Raw genomic sequence first — 25,075 nt, forward strand, 5'->3', positions numbered from 1 at the left:
CTTCATTTATGAGATCAAAAGGAAAGTGGTTACAAGAATCTTTATGGTAAAATCAAATAATCACTTATTTGGAGACTAAGATGCTGATACCTACAACAGTGTCCTTCTGCTGTAAGATTTAATTTGCAGCACTAGAGCTCTTGGAATCCTCTGCAGGACATTTGGAGGAAAAGAGTTGTTCAGACTAGAGAAACAAATGCAGAAAATCCAATAAAATTTTATTTAACATAAATGGAAGTTACAGTCAAACCAAATACAAATATTAAAGAGTTATGTCAGTTGTCAGTATGTCATTGTGAAGACACTGCTACCAAAGACTGGTAATGTCTTGGGTAGATGCTGTCTTTAATTTTACATTATTTTATTTGCAAAGCCTATTACTGGGACTGTCAACCACCATTAGGGTACAAAGGCAAGTATGAAAGGTGTTTTTTGCAAGTACCAAGTAAATACTCAGCGTCTTATTGTCCATCTAACTTGATCTGATGAATACCTTCAAGAAGATCTTGCTGGTTTTTAATTCTCTGAAAGCTCACACAAAGTCTCCTTGTAGTCTCACTGACTCCCACTGATTAATTGGACTCTCATTAACAGCAACTGTCTTGCACTACTGAAAAATTGCACCTATATTAGTAAAAATAATAACTAGATTGCTCCTTGGTTGTCATTTGTATGATCTTGAGTCCTATTAAAAATGAAATTTTTTTGCAATAAAACTAGAGTAGAATGAATGTGTGAAAATAGATGCAGTATCATGTGTTCATGATTCTTCAGAGAATTGAAAATAGTTTTAGGTTTCAAAGGAGTTCTAAGCAGATCTAAGTATTTAAAAAAGGATTTCCTCAAGTTTCCAGTAATTTTGGCAACCTCTGTTCTCATAACCTGCCAGTGATATTTTACCAAAATTAAGAAATTGACAATATCATTTGTTTATGGTATTTAAAATGTAAAGAATTGCCTTCAGGGCATTATTTTATTGGTTTTGCATTCCTTCCTGCTGTGTTAAAACTAATGAGGCTTGTCTGTCCTTTAGGTGACCTACAAGCGGGATCTGTATGCAGCTGAATCGATTATTAAGGGTATGTGTTTGTCCTTGTGACTGTCAGTTTGCATATTTCTGAGTCTAATTAAGAATCTTGTGTGCTATAATTTGAAATGTCATTAAGAAAGGTTTTATGATGGATGAAATGTGCTGAGGCAAGTTGTTTTAGCTTGTTCACTGGAATACTTGTATTATGCATATTTACCTTTATTTACTTCTCTTAGAATAGAGAACCTTATAAAAAGCTGTGTATATTACAGTCAAACAGAGATAAATTTTGAATGGCTTTATAAGGAATAAACAATTTATTTTTTTCTTTGCTTTGCAGATCAATTCTGAATATGTTCTATCTTTCTAAGCTAAGACTGAAAATTAAACATTAACTGTTTAGGGCTCTTCACTGTCTTACACACAGCCAGTTATTACCTAAATTAATACAGCAACTACATGATATTAAGGTATTTCATTAATTTATAAGTATTTTGTTGAACTGTTTTTTAACCTTTTTTTTGTACTGGTAACAGTGGTTTCATAGCAGTTTAACATAAAGACTGGATTTAGCCTTTATCTAGATTGTTTTTAGAGTGAGTCAGTATAGAAAGGAAGAATTGTCGAGTACTGCATGTGTAACGAGCACACCGATGGTTATTGTAAACTGATAGGCAGTGATTCAGGGGACTCTTACCTGACTCCTTGTTGAGAACTGAGGGATAAAACCGCAGAAACTGATGAAGAGAAAGGGACTTACCTTGGGATTAAAAATACCTTTCCAGAGAAAAGAATGTAGTTCCTATTTAAGAAAACTAGAGCAAAACCTGTGTGAACATTGTTCGCTTCGGTGTCTCATCTGTTGTTACAGGCTTAGCTTCTGATTTGGGTAAATTATACCATGCCGAGATCAGCTCTGTCACTATAGACAAACTAGAAAGCCTAAACTGAGCTCAGACATTGCTGTGGTATTCTCTTAAGGTGCTTATCTAGACCTCCAGGTATGCAACAAGTTTAAAGCTTCTGGTTATTACAGTGGTCAAAGACTACATATTATATGCATTGTTAGAACTACCTGACTGAATTTTTTAGGCACAAAAGAAGATAGGGCTAGGAAGCCTTGGAAGTTCTGGTTCTGACAGGAAAGGAAGAGCTTCTATCTTCATAGCCGGAAGCCTGGAATTTTTGAAAATGTTGTTTTGTCTAGGATTGTTAGAGGTTCCACACTCTTAGCTTTCAAGCTCAGGATTTCCAAACATGTTGAAGACAAGAAGGTGACTAGGATTAGTTTACATGAATTTACAAAGCAGAAATTATGCCTGACAAACCTTCTGCAATGAAATGTAGAAATAATTGGAGAGCAGTGGATATGGTTTGTCTTGATTTCAGCAAGGCTTTTGACACTATCTCCCATGACATTCTCATGGACAAACTGATGAAGTACAGACCAGAAAAGTGGGCATGGATTGAAACTGGCTGAACTGCCAGGCTCAAAGAGGAAATTTCAGCTGGAGCCCAGTTACTAGTGGTCTACCCTAGGGATCCACACCAGTTAAAATCTTCACTGATGATCTGAATGATAGGGCAGAGCACACCCTCATCAAGTCTGTAGGTGATGTAATATGGGGAGGAGCAGTTCATAGACTAAGTGGTTGTGCTGCCATTCAGAAGGACCTTGACAAGCTGGAGAAGTGGGTGAACAGGAGTCTCGTGAAATGCAGCAAGGGGAAATGCAAACTCCTACCCTTTGGAAGCACCATTACAGGCTGGAGACTGACCAGCTGCAAGGCAGCTCTGCAGAGAAGGCCCTGGGAGGTCCTGGTGGAATGCAAATTGAAGAGGAGCTGGCAGTGTGCTCCTGGGGCAAAGAAGGCCAACAGCTCCCTGGGCTACAGTAGAGCAGAGCATGACCAGCAGGTTGGGGAAGCTGATCCTTCCCCACTGCTCAGCACTGGTGAGGTCACATCTGGAGTGTCGGGTTCCCCCATCAGGAAAGACATGGTCATTCTGGAGACAGTCGTGCAAAGGGCCATCATGATGATTAAGGTAGTGGAATGTCTGTCATATGAGGAGATGCTGTGAGAGCATGGACTGCTCTACCTGGAGAAGAGAAGGCTCAGGGGGATCATAACCAACGTGTACAAATACGAGATGGGGCAGAGTGAAGAAGATGAAGCCAGACCCTTTCTCAGTAGTGTTCAAAAAATTATAAATTTGAAACAACGAGTGAATTTCCATGTTTCTGTATACACAAAGGCTTCAGTAATCTCATAGGTCATTAAAGGAGATTAGTTATAATTTATTTTAAAATTAAGATATATTCCAAGCAGGTTTTCTAAAACTGCTTGTGTAGAAAATGAGAATGCAGCTTATTTGAATGAAAGGAACATTCACTAACTGTTTCTGGAGAAAAAGTGCTGTAAATGACCAGATGTTCTCTTCATAGATACATATTTTATATGTGTATTTCATCATGTTATCACGTTTTGTTTTCCCTGAAGCCAGTACAGTCTTTTCCAGCTGATGGTTATAATAAAAAGTTTGTGTAGTTTAAAGTAAAAAGGAAGACCTTCATGGTGGCCAATCAGGCTAATCCCTTACTTGATCTCTACTTATCCGGTGTTCTGTTGCTGTGGCAGCATGCAATATATCTACTTCAGTTACCACAGTAGTTCTATTATGCCTGGTGTCTGTGAAAAACTTTAAGATCACTGAAGTTTAGACTTGCTTCTTGCTGCATTGCATGAGTTCAGGAAGGAGAAGCTGCACATGTTCTTTTCTCCTTATGTAAGCAGTATAATGAGTCCTCTGTAGCAAATTAGGACACTGCATAACAGAGTTACGTTACATAATTAGTTATCTTTAATGGGGTTTTGAAATGGCACTGTTAGTACTCCAAGGCTGCAGTTTGAGAATTGTGCCTTATCTATTTTGTGCCCTTTAAAAGACTTCAAATACCAGACCTTCACGTGGTTATAACATGACTTATTTTGGTAGTGGGCAGTTGAACCATGCAAATAATATTAGACAGGTACTTTATTCACAGTTCATGCCCCACTTAAAGCATATTTAGGGGGACAACGTATTTCTGGTCCTTTTGAGCATCATTCTGATGTACCCCCATGTGGCTGTGGCATCATCCACAACTTCTCCAGGCAACCTGTTTCAGTGCCTCAACACCCTCACAATAAAGAATTTCTTAGTATATAATGTAAACCTACTCTCAGGTTTGAAGCCATTCCCACTTGTTCTATCACTACATGCTCTTGTAAATGATGCGCTCCTACTTGTCATTCCCCTTTTGTGCCATGTAGAGAGCCTGAAGGAGAAGTTCTGCATGACTCTGTGAAGCTGAGTTGCAAAGTACCAGGTCTTGGAAGACCACCTTGCCTGCTGCTGAGGTTCTTGGGAGATGTCCCTGAAGCTAAATGTGTGGGCTAGGAGGGTGTAGGGTGCAAAGGGCTCTGGCCTCACACCAGATCCACACTACTGTTGCAGTCTTCACAACTGATTTCTTTCTTACTAAGTTACCCAGTTTACTGTGCTGGATGCACATTTTATCACTGGATGAATTCAGTAGTGATGAAGAACACATTTAGAGTGTACACATTTAATTTTTTGACTACAATTCCAAATTTCATGTAATCTACAGTTTATATTTATTAGTCATTGAAACTTTTGGTTTCCTTCAACAGTTCAACAACTTTGAGCTTGCTAAACTTGACTCAGATGGAAATAAGAAAAACATACATACCTAAATACATTTTTGTACTTTAGATATCTATATGTATATATATCATTCTTATTTAAGGCAACACAAAGAAACATTTCACTAATGTAAATAGACTAATGAGTTATTTTTCTTTTGAAACTGTTTTCTTAAAACGTTTCTTCATAATTTGTTAACTTCCTCAAGTCTTTTTTATAACTGTATTATGAAAGTCTGAATCCTAACCTCCTTTGTTTTATAAACAGCAAATGTAATACTTTTATTTAGTTAAGCAGGTATAAACTTGTAGAGTATGCAGACAAGGTGGCACACGCCTATTTTTAATAGTCTTGAAGTAAGAAAACATTGTCTTACAATAAGCATGACTCATCTAGAAAGGTAGTTAAGATCAGGTTAATACAAAACATCCTAAAAAAATTCCATTAGGACTACTACCCTCAGGGTAGGTATCTTTGAACTCTAGTTCCAACATGTAAACTTTAAATGATGCTTCTCAGTAGAAGTTTATAACTTACAGTTTGACTCACTCTCCTTCTCCTTTTCTTAAGGGCCTTTCTTTTTCAATGACTTTTTCACAAGAGACTTCACTTACAGATTGGATATTTTGCCCTCACATGTGGCTAAAGAAGTGTCTGTTGATGTAGGTAAAATTATGTTTTTGCAAGTGCCAAGAAAAATATCTTAATGCCTTCAAACTGTTTATAGTTCTTGAGAACTACATATTATGATTTGGGTTCTGTGAAGAAACCATGTGACTTTTTATAAAAATAAAAATTGAGGTAAGCATTGTTTATCAAAGGACAGAGTTCTTACACGAGGTAAACTGCGTTTTCGTGGGCATGCTCATGAACTGGTGGCTGTTCTCTGCTGTGAGGCAAAGAAATAGACTGTCAGGTGGGGAAATGTTCCTTGGAATAGTTACTGTCAGGAGGAAATAACCCCCTTTCTTGTCTTCTACCACAAAATCTTCCTTTCTTTCTTGTATACAAATATTGGTAGAGGCAGTGTCAAGTTTGACGTTTAGTTTTTGAGGCTACAGAAACATGTGGAATGGGTAAAAAAAAAATGTTAGATATTTTTGGTTACCTATGTTGCTTGGATAACAGTTTAAACTCATTCTGTTGAGCATGAATGGACTAAATGCTCAGCAGTACTTATTTCATTTTTCTTGGGTTTACAGTGGTAGCATCTCATAACAAAGATGTTTCTAAGGATGCCAGGGGGAACCATATTGGATTTCCATTGCTATGTAGAAAGTGAAAATAGAATTCTGGTAAATTAATTTATTTCTTTGAACTCATTGTGAACTTCCAAATTTTGATAAATAGAATGTGCTTCCAAAATAATACGAATTGTAACGGCAGATCAAGAATGATGTGGAATGAGCATATGTATGCAAAAACAAGTGTATGTATGCACACCTATGTGCAATTAAGAGAAAAAAAATATGTTTGTAGGCTAAAACCTATTTACTATTCAGATGCATTTTTTTTCTTATGGCTTTAATTCCCTAGGATATGATACTTATGATCTTTATTGAAACAAAGTATTATTTTAATTGCTGCTTGTTTGTGGCATGCTTTTCAGGGTAAACCTTTAAGTCTTTTATTACAGTACACTTAATACACTATCTAACTAAGGTAGTTAGTTCCATAAACATGAACACAAGTTAATTTATAATTGGGTAGGATCCTAGGATAAAGACTGTGGCAGGTGTTGCCAAACAATAATGTGATCTAAAGTTTTCAAGATATTGAAGAGGGGCATGGAAAATTTGAAAATGAATTTTTCTGATGGAGGAAAAAAAGAAAGGGAGGTGTAGTGGAACACGTTCTGAAATTCTCTATCAAATTTAGCTTTAATGAAAAAAAAATTCCCGATAGGGAAATGTAGTGTTTAAATTTGGCAGTGCAGGGTTTTAACTATTTTTTATATTATGCAAAAAATATACTCTGAGTGGATGTTAAAAGTGATGGATGAGATCAAATGTGATACATGTGAATGGGGAGCATTACTCCATAATAGGGTACATCTGGAAAGAAGCTGAGAGTTAGTGGGAGAGGAGTATTGGAAGAGGAGGTTTCCAGGGAAATAATAGGTTTAAACTAAGTTGAGGACAAGGAAGCCAAAGCAAGATAGAGAGTTTGATATGTAATGCAATAGTGAGAAAAGAGCAATAGTGAGAAAAGAGCAAAAAAAATTGTTTGGTGAATGAAAAGGAAGTTATGGCAGAAAGTAGGGAAGTGAAGTAGAACAGTGGTGCATTGTAGGGGGACAAGAGGTAATAGACAAAAACTGAACCAAGTGAAGTTCCAACTCAAGAAAAAGGAAAAGCTCTTCCACCATGAGGACAATTAAGCAATGAACAGGTTGCCTGGAGACATTGTGCAGTCTCTGTCTTTGAAGGTTTTCAAGTGTGGGAGGGGCGAGGGGCTGAGTGACCAGGCCTAACCTCATGGGTGATCCTGCTTTGAGAAGGAGTTTGGACTAGAGACCTTCTGAGGTCCCTTCCAGCCTCAGTTATCCATGGTCTGATGGAAAACAAAATGGTTTTAGCTGAGTATTAAAATTCTTTGTGACATGGCCATGATGTGGCTTTCCAGAATGGCTGTTTCATTCACTCAAACAGAATTCTGAAAACCAGGAATGAAATGCTGCATGCAGTTAGATTTACTGGCAGGCAGCAGAATTCATGGAATTCATGGAGTTACCAGCCAGCACTCCAGATGTGCTTGCTGTGTTCAGCATGATTACATTGAGCCATGGAGCTCCATCAGCTTACCAGAGTCTTGGGGAGGAAGGCTCCACTTGGTCTTCCTTTCCACAATTCAGCAAAGGTGCAAACTGTCTAAATTAACACAGAGGTCTTTGACCACTTGAAACAGTTTGGACTTAAATGGAAAATGAGTTTCAAACCTCAACTAGAACATAACTGTTGCTTTGCTATGCTGACTTTATACATGATGATTTCCTAGCCTTCCTTTGTACGCTGCCTTGATCATTTAAAAGCATGCAGTATCTTTTCAATTTGTGTATTATCATTATTTTAATGTTCTCATACTTTATTAATAGACTTTCCCCTTAGAACATTACATTCCTTCTCCAGACTAAAAATACATTTTTCCACACTTCATTGAATTTTCTCTCCTCTTTATTAAATCCAACCTGCATATCTTAGTCATTTTTTTGGTAATTGCCTCTCTTGTTTGTTGCAGGAAGTTAGAGTTCTAAGAGGGCTGGAGAGAGGAGTGAGATGGGTCTTTATAGCTGCAGTCTTTGAGCAGCCTCTTGTGAGATTACTTTTGACACTTACTGTTGATTACAGACTTCTTTTTAAAAGAACTGTCTGAGCCTAAGTTATGGTGCCTTTTGGGGTTCCACAGCCTTCTTCCACATGTGCATTTTTGTAATTGTTCCAATCTGACCTTCTTCATTAAATTACTTAGTTCAATAGAATCTGAGTTCTTGAAATCTGATATGCCAGTCTGGTTTATTATGTATATCTATCTTGTATCTGCATTCCATGTACAGTACTAAATTCAAGTGACTCTTGCTCTGATTTAAATCTACCCACTGGTTTCTTTCTGGTGATAAGAAATTAATTCAATATGGTTTCCTATTGAACCATTTTTCAGATGGTAAAATTATTCTGTATTAAGTAGAAGACAACTGTGATGCATGTTCAATATATTTTTTTGCCTAGTGAATCTATGGGAAGATAATTTCTCCTGCAGTTGTGGTATCCTGTGATTTCCAGTCCTGTGAGAACTGGCCATGCATTTTTTTTAATTCTCACTTTCATCTGGTTGTGATGGTTTATAAGCAGATGTTCATTGTTCTCTCTCTTTCTTCCTCCCTCCCCATTCTTGCTAACTGAATATGAAGTCAGTTGCTACCACTGTTTTTGTTGTCACATTATAAATATTGGACATAATAAATGATTCAAAAAATCATTCTAATTATTCTTTGTGATTCTCAGCGGTTAATTTACTCTTCCTACTCACAGAAAATTGCTTGAAAGTTACAAGACACTTTCCAATAATGTTAACTCTACAGCGGCTTTAAAGTTAATTTTCAGGTCTTTATGTCTATTTTTGTAAAGAAGTCTTTGAGTTTACAGTAGAAAGTGAGTTGTTTACTTAAGAAATGCATCTGAATGAACTTATTGTGTGGTATGTAATTATAAAAAACCTTTCCACATGCAAAAAATATGTATCCTTATATTCAGACTTGTTTGAAGAGCAGTTAGACCATATTTTTATAATTTCTCTTATGTCTTTCACTACTAATTTGTTTTGTGGTGGTGTTTGGTATATTTCTGTCCCTGAATTTTCATTGAAGTCTGCTTTAAATGTAATTAGACTTTACATTTGTGAAATTTCTCTTTACTTATGAAATGGCTACCCCAAAAATATTAGAAATCCTATATTTTGCTCTGCATAGTGATTCAACATCTAAAGGATAAATTTCTGCATTACAGCTGAGAATTTCAGACTTGAATTATTTTGATTTATTTGCTTAAAGAAAGGAAAATGCTCACCAAATCTAATACCTCTAATAAATAACTAGGGAAAATACTAATTTTCTGAACTGTGGGCTTTATGGAACAGATCAGGCAGTAACTTGAAACTTGATAGCAACAAAATACTATATTTTCCCGCACCAGTAAAAGATCTAGGAAATTGCCCATTCCATGATCTTTGTCAGTGACTCTTCAACTTCTTTGATGTTGCAGTGAATATTTATATTTGCTGTCTCCCTGAACAGTATTTTCAATATACTTTTTGGGGGTGATTTTGTAGTGCATATTGTTGGGAAGCAGATTTATGCTATCCCCTGGTTTTTTGCTTTTTTTTTCTTTTCTCAGTATTGCTGATACTGCATTCTGTGATCTGTTGAAGCGATACATCATATGAACTTTTAAAAACATTTTCTTGATTGTCATCTAGTGTCATTAATGTGGACCTGAAAAATATCATGTAAAAGGAATCCCTTATTTAAATGGGCTTTGGGGACAGGCCTCATGAGATGATTTCACATTGCAGAAAATCATAAAAAATATAAACTGAATTTTATATTTGAAATGTATGTTATACAAATGATGTAGTTAGATTAACTGTGCCTTGAAATAAGTAGTCTTTAAATTTACAGTTGTTGAAAAGGTTCTGTCGAGAGACAGCAGTATGGATTGAGGGTAATATTTAGCAGATTGGTAACTTTGATTGATTTATTTTTGCATGAAATACTAAGGTTTTTTTCTCAATCACAGACAACCTTTCACAAGAAGTTTGTGTTATTACCGATGCAAATGAAACTGTTGCACAAGTTGGTTTTCTCCTTCCTGAATCTCTGAAAAGACAAATAAAAGTAAGTGCATCTCTATGGCTTTCAACTGTATGACTAATTTAGTGTTTCTGGTTGCCACTACTCATAAGAAATGGTCTAAATAATGTGAATACAGCAACTGAGACTTCCTGTGTCAGCGTAGTATTTATTACACAGGATTGACACCAGGTGTGGAAGTTACCAAGAAAGAAGCATCTTCTGCCCAGTTGGGCAGTAGAAGGGGATCTTACAGATGCACTTAAAATGTATATATTAGACTAGAGGAGAAATTGAATCCAGACAACAGAGGCCATTTTCTTTAGATTTTATGAATTCAGTAAGCCCAAATTGTTACAAATATGTTACAGAGGAAATGCTTTTGTTACTTTGAAGTTAAAGTCTGAACCAATTAAAGAGTAAGTTTTTTTCCTGCAGAACTGCAAGTGCAAAATCTAATTAATCAGTTTTTTTGAGTCCTAGGGGTACATTTCACTCACAGTGAATGCACATTGAAGCCTTTGCTTTTGGATACTGATGGAATTTTCTACTGTCATTTAGCTACCTTTTCCCTTTTTCATTATTCCTTCTAATAGAACTATCATATTTCCATTTTCCCAAAGGTGATTAACATTTGGTGATCATTTTACCTGGTCTTGGAGTGATTCTTAGTTGTATCTTATGTGATGATATTACATCTTCCTATTACCCAGACAAACTGACAGTGAATAGTTTTTCAAAACCACAGGTTTCCTGATTTCCATAGTGTTACTTCTGTAATGGTTGTATTCATGTGTGTTGATCTTCTGCATGGTGTACTTAGTTATTAGAATGATGTTCTTCTCTAGCAAACTCTATTGGTGTTTTATATCTAGAAATCTCATTTGACGTTACACTTACAGTTTTTGTTTAGAAACAATTGTATTTAGTATGGAATCATGCTTTATGTCTATCAAATGCTATATTTATAAGTCTAAGACATTAGCAGAGTTGAATAAGATCTTTTTTGTCTGAATAAGTGTATAATAGAGCAGAAGTGTGTAATCATTTCACTAACACCATCTCCACTGCTGTTTCTTCTTTTTTGTCTGCATGTAAACTAATCTGCAATTAGTAGGAAGACATCACTTACTCATATACTTCTTAAAGTGTTGACTTATTTGTATCTGTTAATTATGGTTGCATATAATCCCTTTGATGATACCATGAGTAGCACTTCCAAACCAGCAAGAAAAATCAATGCATATGTCATGTTTGATAACCAACACTGTAACTTTGAACGGAACAACCTCAGATCAGAACTAGTTAGAATTTACAACATGTTGCCAAATTTTCATTTCATAACTGGTTAATTATTGGGTGAGTCAGGCACCTGGACTTATGGTGCCTTGGAATAAAACACATGTAAAATGAACTCAAACAAGGTAATGAGGACATGAAATTGAAGGGATTCTACTGATACAGGACTGATTTTTTTTTTTTAATGGCTTTATTAAATCAGTTTATTTAATTGATTTCTAGCACTGTTCCTTGGAACATCCTTCAGTATTCATTTAGTGAAGCTTTAGGGTTAAAATCTGTAAAAATCATGTATTGTCTTGTTTTTAAACAATAAAATTGCTAAGCGTTGCCAATATACAGAACTCCTAACCCTAAAAGGAATTTTGTGTTGGGGGCACACTTTTGGTGCCCCCAACATAAGAAGCATGTGGAACTATTGGAGCAAGTTCAGAGGAGGGCCACAAAGTCGATAACGCGACTAGAGCACCTCCCTTACAAAGACAGGGTGAGAAAGTTGGGGCTGTTCAGCCTGGAGAAGAGAAGGTTGTGTGAAGACCTCATAGCAACCTTCCGATATCTGAAGGGGGCCTGCAGGGAAGTCAGAGAGGGATTCTTTGTCAGGAAATGTAGTGATAGGACAAGGAGTAATTGGTAAAAACCGTAAGAGGGAAAATTTAGGTTAGATATACGCTTTACTGTGAGGGTAGTGAGGTACTGGAACAGGTTGCCCGGAGAAGTTGTGGATGTCCCATCCCTGGAACTGTTCAAGGCCAGGTTGGATGGGGCATCCTGGTCTAGTGGACATTGTTCCTGCCCACGGCGGGGCGGTTGGAATTAGATGATCTTTAAGGTCCCTTCCAACCCAAACCATTTTATGATTCTATGATATCCACTGGCCTATGATTTCTTAAATGAAGCACTGTAAACTTGTGAGAGAGAGAGATTTCATTTTGTGCAGTGTGATAATTATTGTAAGCAAGTTAAATATACTGCACTGAAAGCTGGGCCTTTTCAAAGGGTGAATTGGAGGGTAATTGATCTAAATAATAGACCAGTTGGGAATCATTCAGTAAAGTACATATTATCTGAAATTTAAACTAAATTTATTTTAACATTTTAGCCAGTTTTGACACTAATTCTTAGTAGCAACCATATTTACTTTTGAGATATTTCTTGACTCCTATATGTATCATTAAGGAAGAATTTAAAAGAAATTTTGTTTGAGGGATTTCTGAGAGAGACTCTAATAACATGTAATGCCAACAGCAGGGGGAAAAAAGACCTAAAAATAGAACTGATAAAGAAAATGAAAATAAAAACTTTTCTAAAAAAATTTTTTTAGGCAACAGTTATTGCTTGCAAAGTACTTTAAGAGTATTTTAATCACTGTTACTCTAAGCAGTATAACTAAGGAATGAATGTTTTGCTCAAGATATGTTACTTTGAAAGACATAAGTTGAATCTTTCCTTAAGGTTGTTATTTAGCCCTTTCTTTTGAAGCAGACAAACCTAAATGGGGGCTGAAGGTGTTTTCTTCTGTGACTGGAAATTACTCCTGCTTTTTCAGTGACAAGGTGTTGCTGTCGCATGAAATTCAATGGACTGGATAAAGTTGTGTGTTATTTTTGTGAATGGATAAATATCCACAAGCAGCATATAAAAATATCTGGTTATTTTTAAGTAGGAAATGAACTAACATTTCACCAGTAGAAATTCACTAATTTCCTAATGATTGCATTGTCTATCTGCTGGATTGGTATTAATTGTAATTTTAAATTCTGATATAATTTAAATAACTTTTACAGCTTCCCAATGTCTTGGGATAAATTTTAGATTTTATGAAAGTGGATGATGAATAAAGTTGAAACTTCAGCACAGGGCATCTGATAAGTAAAAGAAACATTAAAGAAAACATATTTATAATTCCTGTTTTCATGTTCTTGCCATCGTTGCTTCTTGAACTAGCTGAATATCAATTGGTACAAGGACCAGAAGTAATTAAGCAAATCCATATGCTCTTTTCTATTTAAACACTGAAACGCTATGTGACAATCACTTTTTACCAAAGTGGTATTTTTAGGTAATTTTTGCTCTCTCAAGTAGTTGATAACAATATTAATATTAATTTTAATTTTAAAAAGTACTTTTGCATAGGATACTAACATGCCAGATAGAATAAGAATTAGTTTTAGTTAATTGATGATTTATTGAAGCTTCTAATTAGGCAACTGTGCTTTCTTTTCCAACAGAGGAATTTGATTTATTTTTTTCTGAAAAATATGGCTGTAAAAAAATGCTTAGTATGCTACTTTATCAAATTGTGAAGTTAAATCAAAATTCTGATACACTATATGAATTTTGAAATGTTCAGAAATACTTAAGCATCCTGTATTATAATATCTCAAAGGAAAAAATAAAAGTAGGCCTTCTGCCTTGGGTCATGTTCCAAATACCTTCTGAAAAGACTCTGGCATGCAGTGTGCTCCTGTTCCTCAAAGTATATGCAAGGTTGTAAAGGTACCAGGAATTTCTGATTTTACATCTGCAGAGGTTCAAGCCAGGAGAGCCCTGGAGTATTGCATTTTTCAATTATTTTTAAGTAATTCATACCTTCTGTGAATTTTTTTTTAAACCTCTTAAAATATTAAATGTCAGCTATCTGGGGCTATGTTATCAAAATTTCAACCCAAAATGTTTCTGAAATCCTTAGAACATAAATATCAACTTTTGGGTTTTAAACCACCTTCCTTTGCAAAAAGTTAACTCCCTGAGTATTAAAAAAATAAACAAATACAGCTTTGGATAATATTGCAAAGCCATTTTAAATGTTGTATTTGGTACTTCTGTTGGATTGTGGATTAAGTGACATTTCGAGGGAGTACAGCAGTGTATTGCTTCTGTCATTTTCTGTGATATATAATATGTCTTTTGACCAGAAATAAAGCTCAGTTGAGCAGTGGAATGAGGGGTTTGCTGCTTTGATAGAAGCAATATGAAGTTGGGGGGTTTTTGCCTTATTTTAAAGATTTTTTTATTTACTTCAAAGTGTTATTTCCTATTGGGGAACAAATTCCCCCTCTACTACCTAGTTTGCTTTTTCACTTAAGGCAATCCTGAAGCTGATAATGTAGTAGAATCTACATTTTATTTTAACTAGAATAAGATAGTTTCTTAGCTTGTGTCATAGGTTGCAAAATAAGATTAATACAGTATTTTAGAGTATTCATTGAGGAAATATTTTCAGAAGAAACTCTAGATGAGTCTTGTTGTATCATAGAATACCAATACCAGTACATCTGGTCTTTCATGCATACTTAATGTTTTTTATTTTTAGCTTCATGAAGACAAAATACCTAGATATTTGAATATTGTAGAGATTTTTCTCAGAATTAGAGATCTAAAATCATTAGATCATCTTGATCCTGTGGCAGTTGAACATCCTAAACTGGGCAGCAGCACTTGTGTCTGATGCTTCCAGGGCTGTTTCTGCTGTTTCCCTAGCAGGATGCTTCAGCACAGGTTGGGCTCCATGCTTCACTGTTGAGTCGTCTAAAAATCTGAGCAAATTTCAATTCTTGTAGTGGAAATAATAATTACCATTTTAAGATAAGTTGAATGAACAAACTGCCATAATAGTGGAAGCTTTAACAGGGAGTTAAGGCAGAAGTAAAATTTGTGACTTTTTTTGTCTCGTCAGGTTGAAACTGTATCAATATCTCAAAGCAGAAATGACAACCATCTACAAAGCATCTTTTCAGGACAGTGCTACAATTTTGTTTGTGTGAACGTAAGTAGTAAGGATGCATGCTTTTACTTTCGCACTTAAACTTGTTAGTAATGGTAAATATAAAGTATCTGAATAGTAAGTTGTTTATTATTTCTGTCCTCATGCTGTATCCATTCTAAAGTTGATGTTTCTGATGCGCACCAAACTGGATTTTTGAGCATAATTATGTTGTTAAACCAGCCATGAATTCTTGAACAAGAGGGTTGAAACTGAAAGTGGTTGAAGATTCCCTTTCATAGATGTTGTATTGAAGTGAATTTTCTCAAGGAAAGTCTGTCATATGCGTAGTCATCTAACTGTGCATTGCCACCATGGTCTAAATTAGTGTTTCCCATTCTGGGCATATGCATGCCATGCAATCTGTATTTGGGTCACAGTATGGGAACAGGAAGGTTCCCATGAACCATAGATGAACCATATCTAAGACCAATCAAGACCCTTAATCTTGTTTTATGTATAGATATTTCTTAAGGGTAATATTATTAATCTCCATTTTTTTCAAAAAGCTATAACTTTACCAAACAATACCATTACATTTGTATATTAAAACCAAGCAGCTAACCAACTCAAAACCCCCAAAACAAAAAAAAAGTGATATGTTGGGTTTTTTTGTTGTTGTTTTGTTTTCTTATGTTTTGTTTTTATGTTGGTGTTGGTGGTGGTGATTTTTTTTTCGTAAATGACAGATCTTTGAATTCTATTTTTATAGTTTTTATGATAGTTTTTTATATAGTTTTGATGTCTTCCATAATTCTAGACATTTATTTTCATTTAGGATAAAAAGTGTGCCATTCAAGAAACTCAGCAACTAGTGCATATATTGGAAAAATCAGATATTCCTCTCTTACATCCAGTTGTCCTTATTTCGGTAGGTAACTCCTGTAAGTTACTGTAGAAAGCATCTCATGAAATTTTTTAAATGTTAGACTAGGCTTAAACTTCTACTAGCTCAGAATAAAATTGTAAATTCTAGCTGTAAATTGGACTCTAAAGAGCCTCATTTGCACTTCAACAAGTGCATGCTGTCAAGACATAAACTGACACTCGCAAATGACAATTTATTAGTTATATATTTCTATGAAAGACTCATTGTGGCTGGCTGGTTGTACTGAACTATTAACTCCTGCCTTACTGTTGGGCTCCATCTCTGCTGGGGATGCTGCAAATCATGTGTTGTGCTTAAATCCTGAGATGAAACAGAATTAAGTGGCTTTGTTTTTTTCTATGCTATGTAGTTTATTCAAAGTTTTAAAATTATTGTTGCTTTTCTGATCCAAGTCTTAAAAATTAACTTTGAAGTACTTTGCAATGTAACTAGTACATACTTTACTCACTGAGGTGTTGTAAGACTGAAAAGTCTATTCTGGTATGTGGCAAAAGTTTTAAAGTGTACTTTTTGCTGAATTTTTCATTGTTCGAAATGAATGCCAGAATAATAGTGAATCTTAATATTTGAAATGAATGCCAGAATTATTTACCAGTTTATGCAAATGACAGCTGAAGTGTACATGACTTTTATTTTATTCAGACTGTTAAAAAGCAGAAAATATGAGTAGATTTGAAAGTCTCCATGCAGTGTAACCAGCTCCAATTAATTCTGTCATTTTGTTTTCTGGCTTAATAGGTAGGGATGAGAAGTATTGGGTGGAATGAAAGTCATTAATGCTGTCTGTCACAAAGAGTGTGCCTCTGGACTTCATTTATTACACTCTCCAGCAATAACACAAGATAATATGTTGTGATTTTAAAGTATAATTCCATATATGAAGCTTTTGCAAAAGAAATATTTTTCATGGGTCCTGAATAGTTACTAAAGTCCACAGTGTAGTGACCTGGGGGTAAAACTGAGCATTTACTTTGGAATTTTAGCTTAAACTGAAATTTAAATGATGAAATTTCATTACTGAACTTACAACTAAATGAGATATCATGAAGATTAATTACTTTTACAAAGGAAAAAAGTTGCGTAGAATCACAAAATTAGTTTGGAAAAGACTTTTAAGATCAAGTCCAACTATTAACCCAGCACTGCCAAGTCCAGCACTAAACCACGTCCCCGAGTGCCACATCTACACATCTTTTAAATACCTCCAGGGCTGGTGACTCAGCCATTTTCCTGGGCAGCCTCCCATTCAGTTACCCATTTACAAGGCTACTGGATGTGAAAAATGCTCTTTTCTGGACTGAGATTGTTTTCATTAGTCTTTTATATCAAGAATGTAAAAAACCATTTCTCTCTACGTTAAATTTTGGGGGTGTGCAGATAAAGTTGAAATTGTTCATCAACCAGCTAAGGTGTTAAAAGCATGCTTATTTTGTGCCCGATTCTTAGCTGCTTTCTGGCCAGGACTTTGAATTAAATATGTTTTTTAGTGTGACACACAGAATGTGAGAACTTAATATTGTAGCTATAAATATTCTGGTCTTAATATCTACTAAGAAGCAAGTACGAATGCAAATAATGCTTCACTGTGAAACTTGGGTTTTGCCCCTGAGATACTACACCTTCAAATCATTGTAGAACCCAGCACTATTTTTAATGAAAGTGTACTTGCTTGAGCAGCCTTCTGCATGCACAAATTGTTCAGGTGAACTCCTTCTAAAATAACCTTAGGAGAAAATTATACATTTAACCTGCTTCCTATACCCCAGATCCAGCAACTACTTGAAATTTCCCAGAACTAGACAGCGGATGAAAGTCTCATAGTGAGGTGGAAACAGTTGCTGACATTTAAAACATAGAGACACATATATTTGTTAAAAGTATTTTTTAAAAATGATACACCCTAATTGCAAAGTGGTGCTACACTTTCATTTGATGGAAGTACCACACTATCTTTTAGAAATACGAGAAGGAATAAATAGGAAATCTGGAAGTTATGTTTTAAATTACTAAAGAATTAGTTAAGCAAATCATTATCTCATATTAATCACTAGGAAGCATTGAAGCCCTTTAAACTTCTGATCCCTAAAACTCATTACAGATGGTATGGGGGACAAAAATTTCCTTCAGTGGTTTTTAATTAAAGTCAGTGTTGTGTGTCCTCTTCACTAAGGCTCATGAGTGGGATTTTCCTCTGTTTTATTCTTTCCTATATACTTTGCTTAACATGTAGCCTGAAAGAATTGTTCATGAAAACTCCTATAAGATACTTTCTTTTGACATAAAAGGGCATATTAATAGTTCTCAGACAAATGTGAATCAGAATTTTAAGCAATACAGTGACAATTAAATGCATAGGTCTTAGATACCAGCTGGAAGGGAAACATTATGCATTTCTAGTCTCAAAAGCAAAACTCTTTCTGGTAGTGAAGAACTGAAAGCATAAATGACGAGAGCAGCTAACTGCTTCAATTCTAAACTCATAATTAGGAACAGTCTAATGTAGACTTGTGTGTAATTGGAAAGTTCTTGTCTGTTCTTTGATTTCGCAGCACAAGTAACTTTTTCATAGCAATCTGATAATTAAGAGAAAAAGTTTTATTTTTCCTTCCAATAGTCAGCTTCTTTAGTTGTAAAAATGACAGGTGTTATTATTGTGCCAGATTGTCTGTTTAACTGGCCTGGAGAACCTTGTCCCAGGAAAAGGATGAGCTTGTGCTGGACATGATGACTTCTGTCCATATTCCCGCCTGTCAATTGCCACAGATTTCAAAGTCTATCCTTTATCTTGGTGCCAGACTGGATTATTTTGAGGCATCTGTAAGCTGAAGCAGCAATTGTACTGCTGTATTTGGACAAAAGGAAAGATTAATATTACAGGAGAAATAGGAAGCCCAGAAGTAAATTTCATGCAATTATTTGTTTGTATCAAGCCAGTGTCCTCTCCACCTCTATTATAACCAAATTAATTATCCTCTTAAACTGACATTACTTTTTTGAGCAATACATATTCGTGTTTGTAGAAGCGATGAATGGCTATGATTTTTATTTTGTTGCTATAACTTACCGTTAGAAAGAAAGGAATGCTGGTACTTCAGCTCTGTAGTTGGAATACTTTGCATTTCAGTACAAAAGTGAGTTTGAGAAAAATCTCTTTTTAAAGCTGTGAAACAGGTTAATGGTAGAGAGGAGATAGGTGGAGTTCTCTTAAAATAATAAGTTTTATAATTTCTTGTAAATGGCTGTAAATGAGCAGTACTTAGCTTTGTTTTGGGTAAAAAATAACAAAACAGCGAGTATGTGAAAATTAATTTCTGCCTGTGTAGTAGAAGCCTGTAGCTTTGCTTCTGATGAGTATGCACTTGGACAATAAACATTTTTTTTTAAAAGTGTTGCTAGGAAAGATGGGTGAAGACTTATTTGTTGTCAGGATAAATTGAACGTAAGGTACAAAGAGAACTTGAAATAATTTTCCCAAGCTCTGGTCTCTGAGACAACCTCTATACTTCTACTTCTGTGTAGTGGTCACAGATAAATTTTACATCAATGGAATCATTCAGCCAGAAAAATGTTCTTGTTTTAGGGAAGAGGTGTTTCTGCTATTAATAGATGCCAAAACTTTATATGTACAAATCATCATCCTTAATTTGATTTCTACAGTTAATAGAAGCTTTGTAAAGTAAATTGATTAAACTATGGAATACATAAGCCTTGGGAAAGGGTTGAACTAGTTGATAACTTCCCAGGAAATACTAGTTCAGATCCCGTAAGACCCACCATGTTTGTGCAATATCCCTGATGGATATGAGACCTACCTTTCCCTGACCAGGAGCTCAGGAAAGTCATATCCCTGTCTTCTTTTGAAGTAGTTTCTGCTTTTTAAACTTGAAGCGTTATCTTGAAATTAATCCAATTTAGGCAACTAATATGCTATACTGAAAGGATAGTAAATTCAAAATAAAACTTTAAAGAATGTAACTCTTGAAAACCTTGAAGAGGCTTAAGAAAAACACCTGTATTTCTGTAGTACCCTGATAGTAAAAAAAAACCCAAACCCAAACCCCAACCAACTGTGAAAGTTAGAATAGAACTTAGAAGAGAATGCTGTTTGTTTTCTGATTTAATTGAATATTTTTAAGATGCAGTTATTACATTGTGTTTTGATGTGTTCTGGTTTCATTGTGTTTTGAAAAGAAATAATTTTCATGTCACTAAATGTATAAGCAGTGGAGTTCAACAGTAATAGAAGCTAGCTAAGAAAAACATTTGTTAGTCTGTATTTTTATGTGTGCTTAACATAACACTAAAACATAACTAAAATTTGGCAGTCTAGAATGGCATACTATGGAAAAAATGGATTTTTTTTTCCTTATTTGTTCCTTTCCAGGTGTACTTGGATATATCAGGAAATAACTCTTTCAGCATTGGGATGGAAGAACTAGCTAGCATCAAGAAATTTGCAAGGGAAACTAAAAAGAAAAACATTTTGGTTTATGGTCTCCTCATCCAATATAAGGTATGTAATTATTTTTCTATGTGCAAATTATCTTCTTTTGCCATTTATATGATTAATGATAGAATCTTCATTTAAAACAAAATCAAAGGGAAATAAATATTACTTGAAAAGGATTTTTTTGAAGATTCTTGCCTGTTCTTGTTCAAAATTCAGACAAGCCTGTAGTTATAGGCAAAAATGTAAGCTTTTTGATTTGGGAGGAATAAATGGTAAACATTTTTTAGAAGCACATGAAAACATCAGGGCCCATTTTGCTTTTCTGCTTTCAAACTTGCTTTGTGCAGCATTAAAAAGGTAAAAAATAGTAAAAGTACATTCAGTCAGTGGTTCTGCAGTATTTTACGTCCCTCATCAAAACAGTGTTTGGTATTCAGGGGACAGGAAAGGCACAGCATATAGGTGTTGAGACAGTGTCTGTCTGTAATAGTAGTAAATTGCCTCAAGTGGAGGCAAAAAGGGTTACCACTTCAGCATCCTTTGTACTCACAAAAGCTATTTAAAATAAACTGTTTTGCCTGGGATACATGTTCTTTCAGCCAGAAGAGTGGCTGCCTTGCCTCCAGTGCAGATATAGTTTTGTAGATTCTTAACTCAGTCAGCAGTGAAGGAAGTAGTAAGTTAGATATTCAATAGGAATTTTAATAAAGAAGAATAAACGTAATCTTAACTGTTTTTTTTTTTTTTGGTTGAACTAGGTGTTTATATGTAATTGTTAAATATGGCTAAAGTTTTGTGTCTTTTTCCAGTATACCAAACACTTGATTACCCTTCAAATTCTCTGGCTTTATTAAGAGCTATGAGTATCAATACCTATCAGTTTATGCTTTTACAGACTTTTGATGCCAACAGAATATGAATATTGCTATTATATGATTTTAGTTTGTCTCTTGTTTGTAAAACATACAGGGGCATACAACTATTTTCAGTCTTCTTTCTGGTACTATCAAACCCCATTTTTTCCAGGGTGAACTGGCTTCCTTTAGTAAAAACAATTTTAATAACTGTTGGAAACACCTCTGAGGCACCTTAGCATGGTAAAAAGTAACATTGCAAATATTGCTTTGGTGTAACTATATTTTTTTCCTTTTAAAATTCGTTGAGTATTCAAGTGGATCAAATAGACATATGTGGATAGCACTGGTTAGTAAAGCTGAAAAGTAAAGCTGGGAAAAAGGAAAACTTTTATAATCTTTGGTGGATTTTTATGACCATGGCACCAAAACTTTTTACATTAACTAGCATGTATAAGAGCAGTAAGAGATCTGAATGGAAGTTCCCGATCCTTGGTGGTAAGAGAATTGCAGCAGACTGCTGCCTCCATTTTTTTTGAAAATAAAATGCTAGAATCTTTATCTAAGATCACTGCAGGCAGAGCCATCATTTATTAGCATGGAAAAAATATTAAATAGAGTAAAACACTTTGCAAAGTAAGTAAACTACTTCTAGTTATCTATCTTATTTTAAAATGGCTTTAATACCCATCCTGCTCGCAAAGACAGGGATATAGTCTTGAGTTCCTGCTTGTGTTTTGAAATTATATATGTATATGTGTGATATATGTATCAAGTTTTCTTTTGGCTACAGATCTACAAAGAACATATTTGTTTCTAGTGAAGACCTATGGAAAGATTTGACATAACGAATCTAGAAATGACATGACCCAGACTTTATTACTGGTTTGGGTGAGACTGAGAGAGACTGTGAACAAAAGCAGTTTGTTACATGAAAAGATATCTTTAAAACAGTTTTGGTTTTTTTTTTTTGAAGTCCAAAGCGTGATTTGAGAGTCACCAAGGTATTTTACTTTTAGTACAACTCATTAATAGGTGAATTCCATGCTCAAGAATGGAAAGGTAAATTTCATACAGGCATGATGGGCAGTCCAGAAGAAGTGGAAACACAAAAAGCACCTGATGCTGTAATGCAGGATACTCAGCCTATTTTTGCAATATCTTCTGTCACTGTCTGCTTTCCAGAAGTCCTGGAAAGCTATAGTTTATTTCAGGAAAAGAGTGATGACAGATAATTACTTCATAGAGCTTACCTCTAGCTGACAGTTTTATATCCTCACTACCAGACATACACAGTTAATAGATACAGATTTACTAATTCTAAAACAGGGATAAAATGTAAGGGATGAGAAGTTTATTGAGACACATGACCATGGTAATACTGAGGTGGGGTATATGATTAGGTGGGTGTGATGATATCTTGGTCTAAAAGAATATGAGGGCAGTCTTTCAGATTCTACACTAGCAAAGCAAATTTTTTGAAATAAATATTTTATATAATGTAAAAAAAATTATAAATCTTTTAATCTTTTGGAACAGGAAATGAAATGCTTTTGGAACAGAGCAGTATGTTTTTGGTGGCATTGAAGGAGCTGAAGAAGCCCTAAGAAAAATTATGAGTCTTTATTTTCACTTCTTTAATGCCATATTCAGAAAGAGATATCAAGTATTTTTATGAATATTTGATACACCAAGAAGATAATCAGGAGAATTAAAGGAAAAGGCTTTAATGTGCCTTATAAATAAACTACTTTGTACCTTCCATTTGCTCAAAATTGAATGCATAAGCTGGTACACAGTTATTTCTCTTGTAAACATCGTGCACGGAACATCAACTGATATTGATACTAAGATTGGATCCTCTTCATAACAGCTCTACTTTGCATCCTGAAAACACCGTTAATTTAAATTTCAGTTGTGAAAATAATTTTAATTTTTTTCTTTTCTAAAACAGTTCAGGAATATTAGAAATAGTTTACTCATTCAAAATGCAAAGGGGAAAAGAGTAAAAAAAAAAAAAATCAGTAAATTCCAGAGTCTGAACTTATAGAGTTAGTTTTTGAATATTTTTCAGATGAGCTGAAGGAAATAGCTGACAAACAAGGTGAATTTAAAAAAGGGAGAAAAATCCATTTTTTATGGAAGATGTTACTGGCATATGTTGATGAAAATGTTAGTAAAATTCCATCTGCTTTGATTTATTGAGTAGTTCACCTTGAAAATAGCAATAACTGGTATGGAATTATTCTGTATTAGAATAAGAATCTTTGTATTAATGATAGTCTAGTAGGGTGTAATGCAGAATAGCAAATTCTGAATATTAGGAGGAAAGCCTATAAAAAGAAGCCAAGTTATTCTTAAATAAAATTTTACTTAAAAGGAGTCTTAAGAACTGCTAAGAAACCAAAGAATATCAAAGGTAATATCAAATCGTTGCATCCATGCCAGGCTGGAAATATATTAATCTTAAAAGCATTGGTTTATATCATTCAAACTACAAGATTTGGGAGGAAACCTCAGATGCATTTGGTAGTAATTTGTTTTCCATGCTCTGAGCAATGGAGTATTAATGAACTTGGGCCTTGACCTCACACATGTGGATAATTATCTTTAAACATATCCTAGGTAGTTAAGGGGTTTATGCTTAAATATGACAGTAATGTTTTTAAAATGTGCTATTTATTTACTGCTCTTCTTCCTTTTGAAATAATAATTTCTTATGGCTGAATTACAAAAAATAGTCAGCACACAGAAAATATAAGCAGCATTTCCTATCATAGGAGTTCAAATTCAGTAGCTTATAAAGGTTACAGTAATAAAATCTTGGTCTGTAGGTTTCAGTAATAACTTTATTATTTTCACAAAGAATAAAAAGGAACAGTGATCATCCAAAATAAAGCGTGTTTGGATGGACATAGGAAGCCACAGAAAGCTTTAAAATATGAAAGCAATACTAATAACTAATATATCTTGGTTATAGAACTGTATTAATTTAAAATAATCCTATTTCAGAGAGGTAAATGACAAAATGTAGGGTCAGAACAGCAAATATGTGCTAAGGCTTGCCTGTGGTAAGGGGACTCCAAATACTTTTGCCTCTGAAACTTCTGTTTGATTAAGATAAAGGAACTATTCACTGACAGCCAGAAAAATCACAGTCCATACACTAAAAAGAGACAAATGGCACAATAGAATAATTGTTATGAAGTTGTTGAAACTAAAAGAAAACTGAACTGTGGGTGATTTCTTATGCAAACATACTGGACACTTATTGTAGCCTTAAAGACTTTCTGAAGACAAGAGGATCATCTACAGTGTGCTTCATGGCTCAAGAAATACTTAAGAGTGCTAAAAGTGTTTTCTGTCTGACTTGGTAAACCCCAAAGGTAAACATTTATGCTTTCTTTTTCATCAAAGATCCCTTGATATAGTATTATGTGCAAACATTAAGGCAGTAGTTCTCAAAACAGGGAACACAACCCCAAATGGAATAATCCGCAAAGCAGAAGGTGGTTTGGCAACTAGTGGTGAGATAATGAGCCTGAAGGGCAAATGAAGTAAGATCACAAACTAAAGCTTTGAAAACCCATTGAAAACAAATGAGTCCTGCCCTACATGACCCCTGCGTGCTTCTTAATTCATTTAAGAATTATAACTGAATTGGTCAAATGATTGCAATCTGATTAAAATGATTGGAATGCTGCTTGAGGAACTCTTTTTTTGTTGTTTTTCAAA

At 34.8% G+C, this 25,075-nt stretch overlaps 1 protein-coding gene across 5 annotated transcripts in view; it reads left to right on the top strand.

Moving 5' to 3' along the window:
- Positions 1-25,075, top strand: part of CRPPA (CDP-L-ribitol pyrophosphorylase A) — a 113,513-nt gene that overhangs the window by 46,110 nt on the left and 42,328 nt on the right. For 4 of the 5 annotated variants that reach the window (XM_039388644.1, XM_027723240.2, XM_039388645.1 and 1 more), the window contains exons 5-9: positions 1,034-1,079; positions 10,030-10,127; positions 15,061-15,150; positions 15,926-16,018; positions 20,421-20,549. In XM_039388644.1, coding sequence (XP_039244578.1) covers positions 1,034-1,079; positions 10,030-10,127; positions 15,061-15,150; positions 15,926-16,018; positions 20,421-20,549 — 456 coding nt within the window. Of the gene's footprint in view, positions 1-1,033; positions 1,080-10,029; positions 10,128-15,060; positions 15,151-15,925; positions 16,019-20,420; positions 20,550-24,617; positions 24,727-25,075 lie in introns of all 5 variants that reach the window. The other variant, XR_005566235.1, reaches the window with a different exon arrangement.

Source organism: Pipra filicauda, unplaced genomic scaffold (assembly GCF_003945595.2).
Source record: "Pipra filicauda isolate LSUMZ 115617 unplaced genomic scaffold, ASM394559v2 scaffold66_size7647185_pilon, whole genome shotgun sequence".
Classification (NCBI taxonomy): Eukaryota; Metazoa; Chordata; class Aves; order Passeriformes; family Pipridae; genus Pipra; species Pipra filicauda.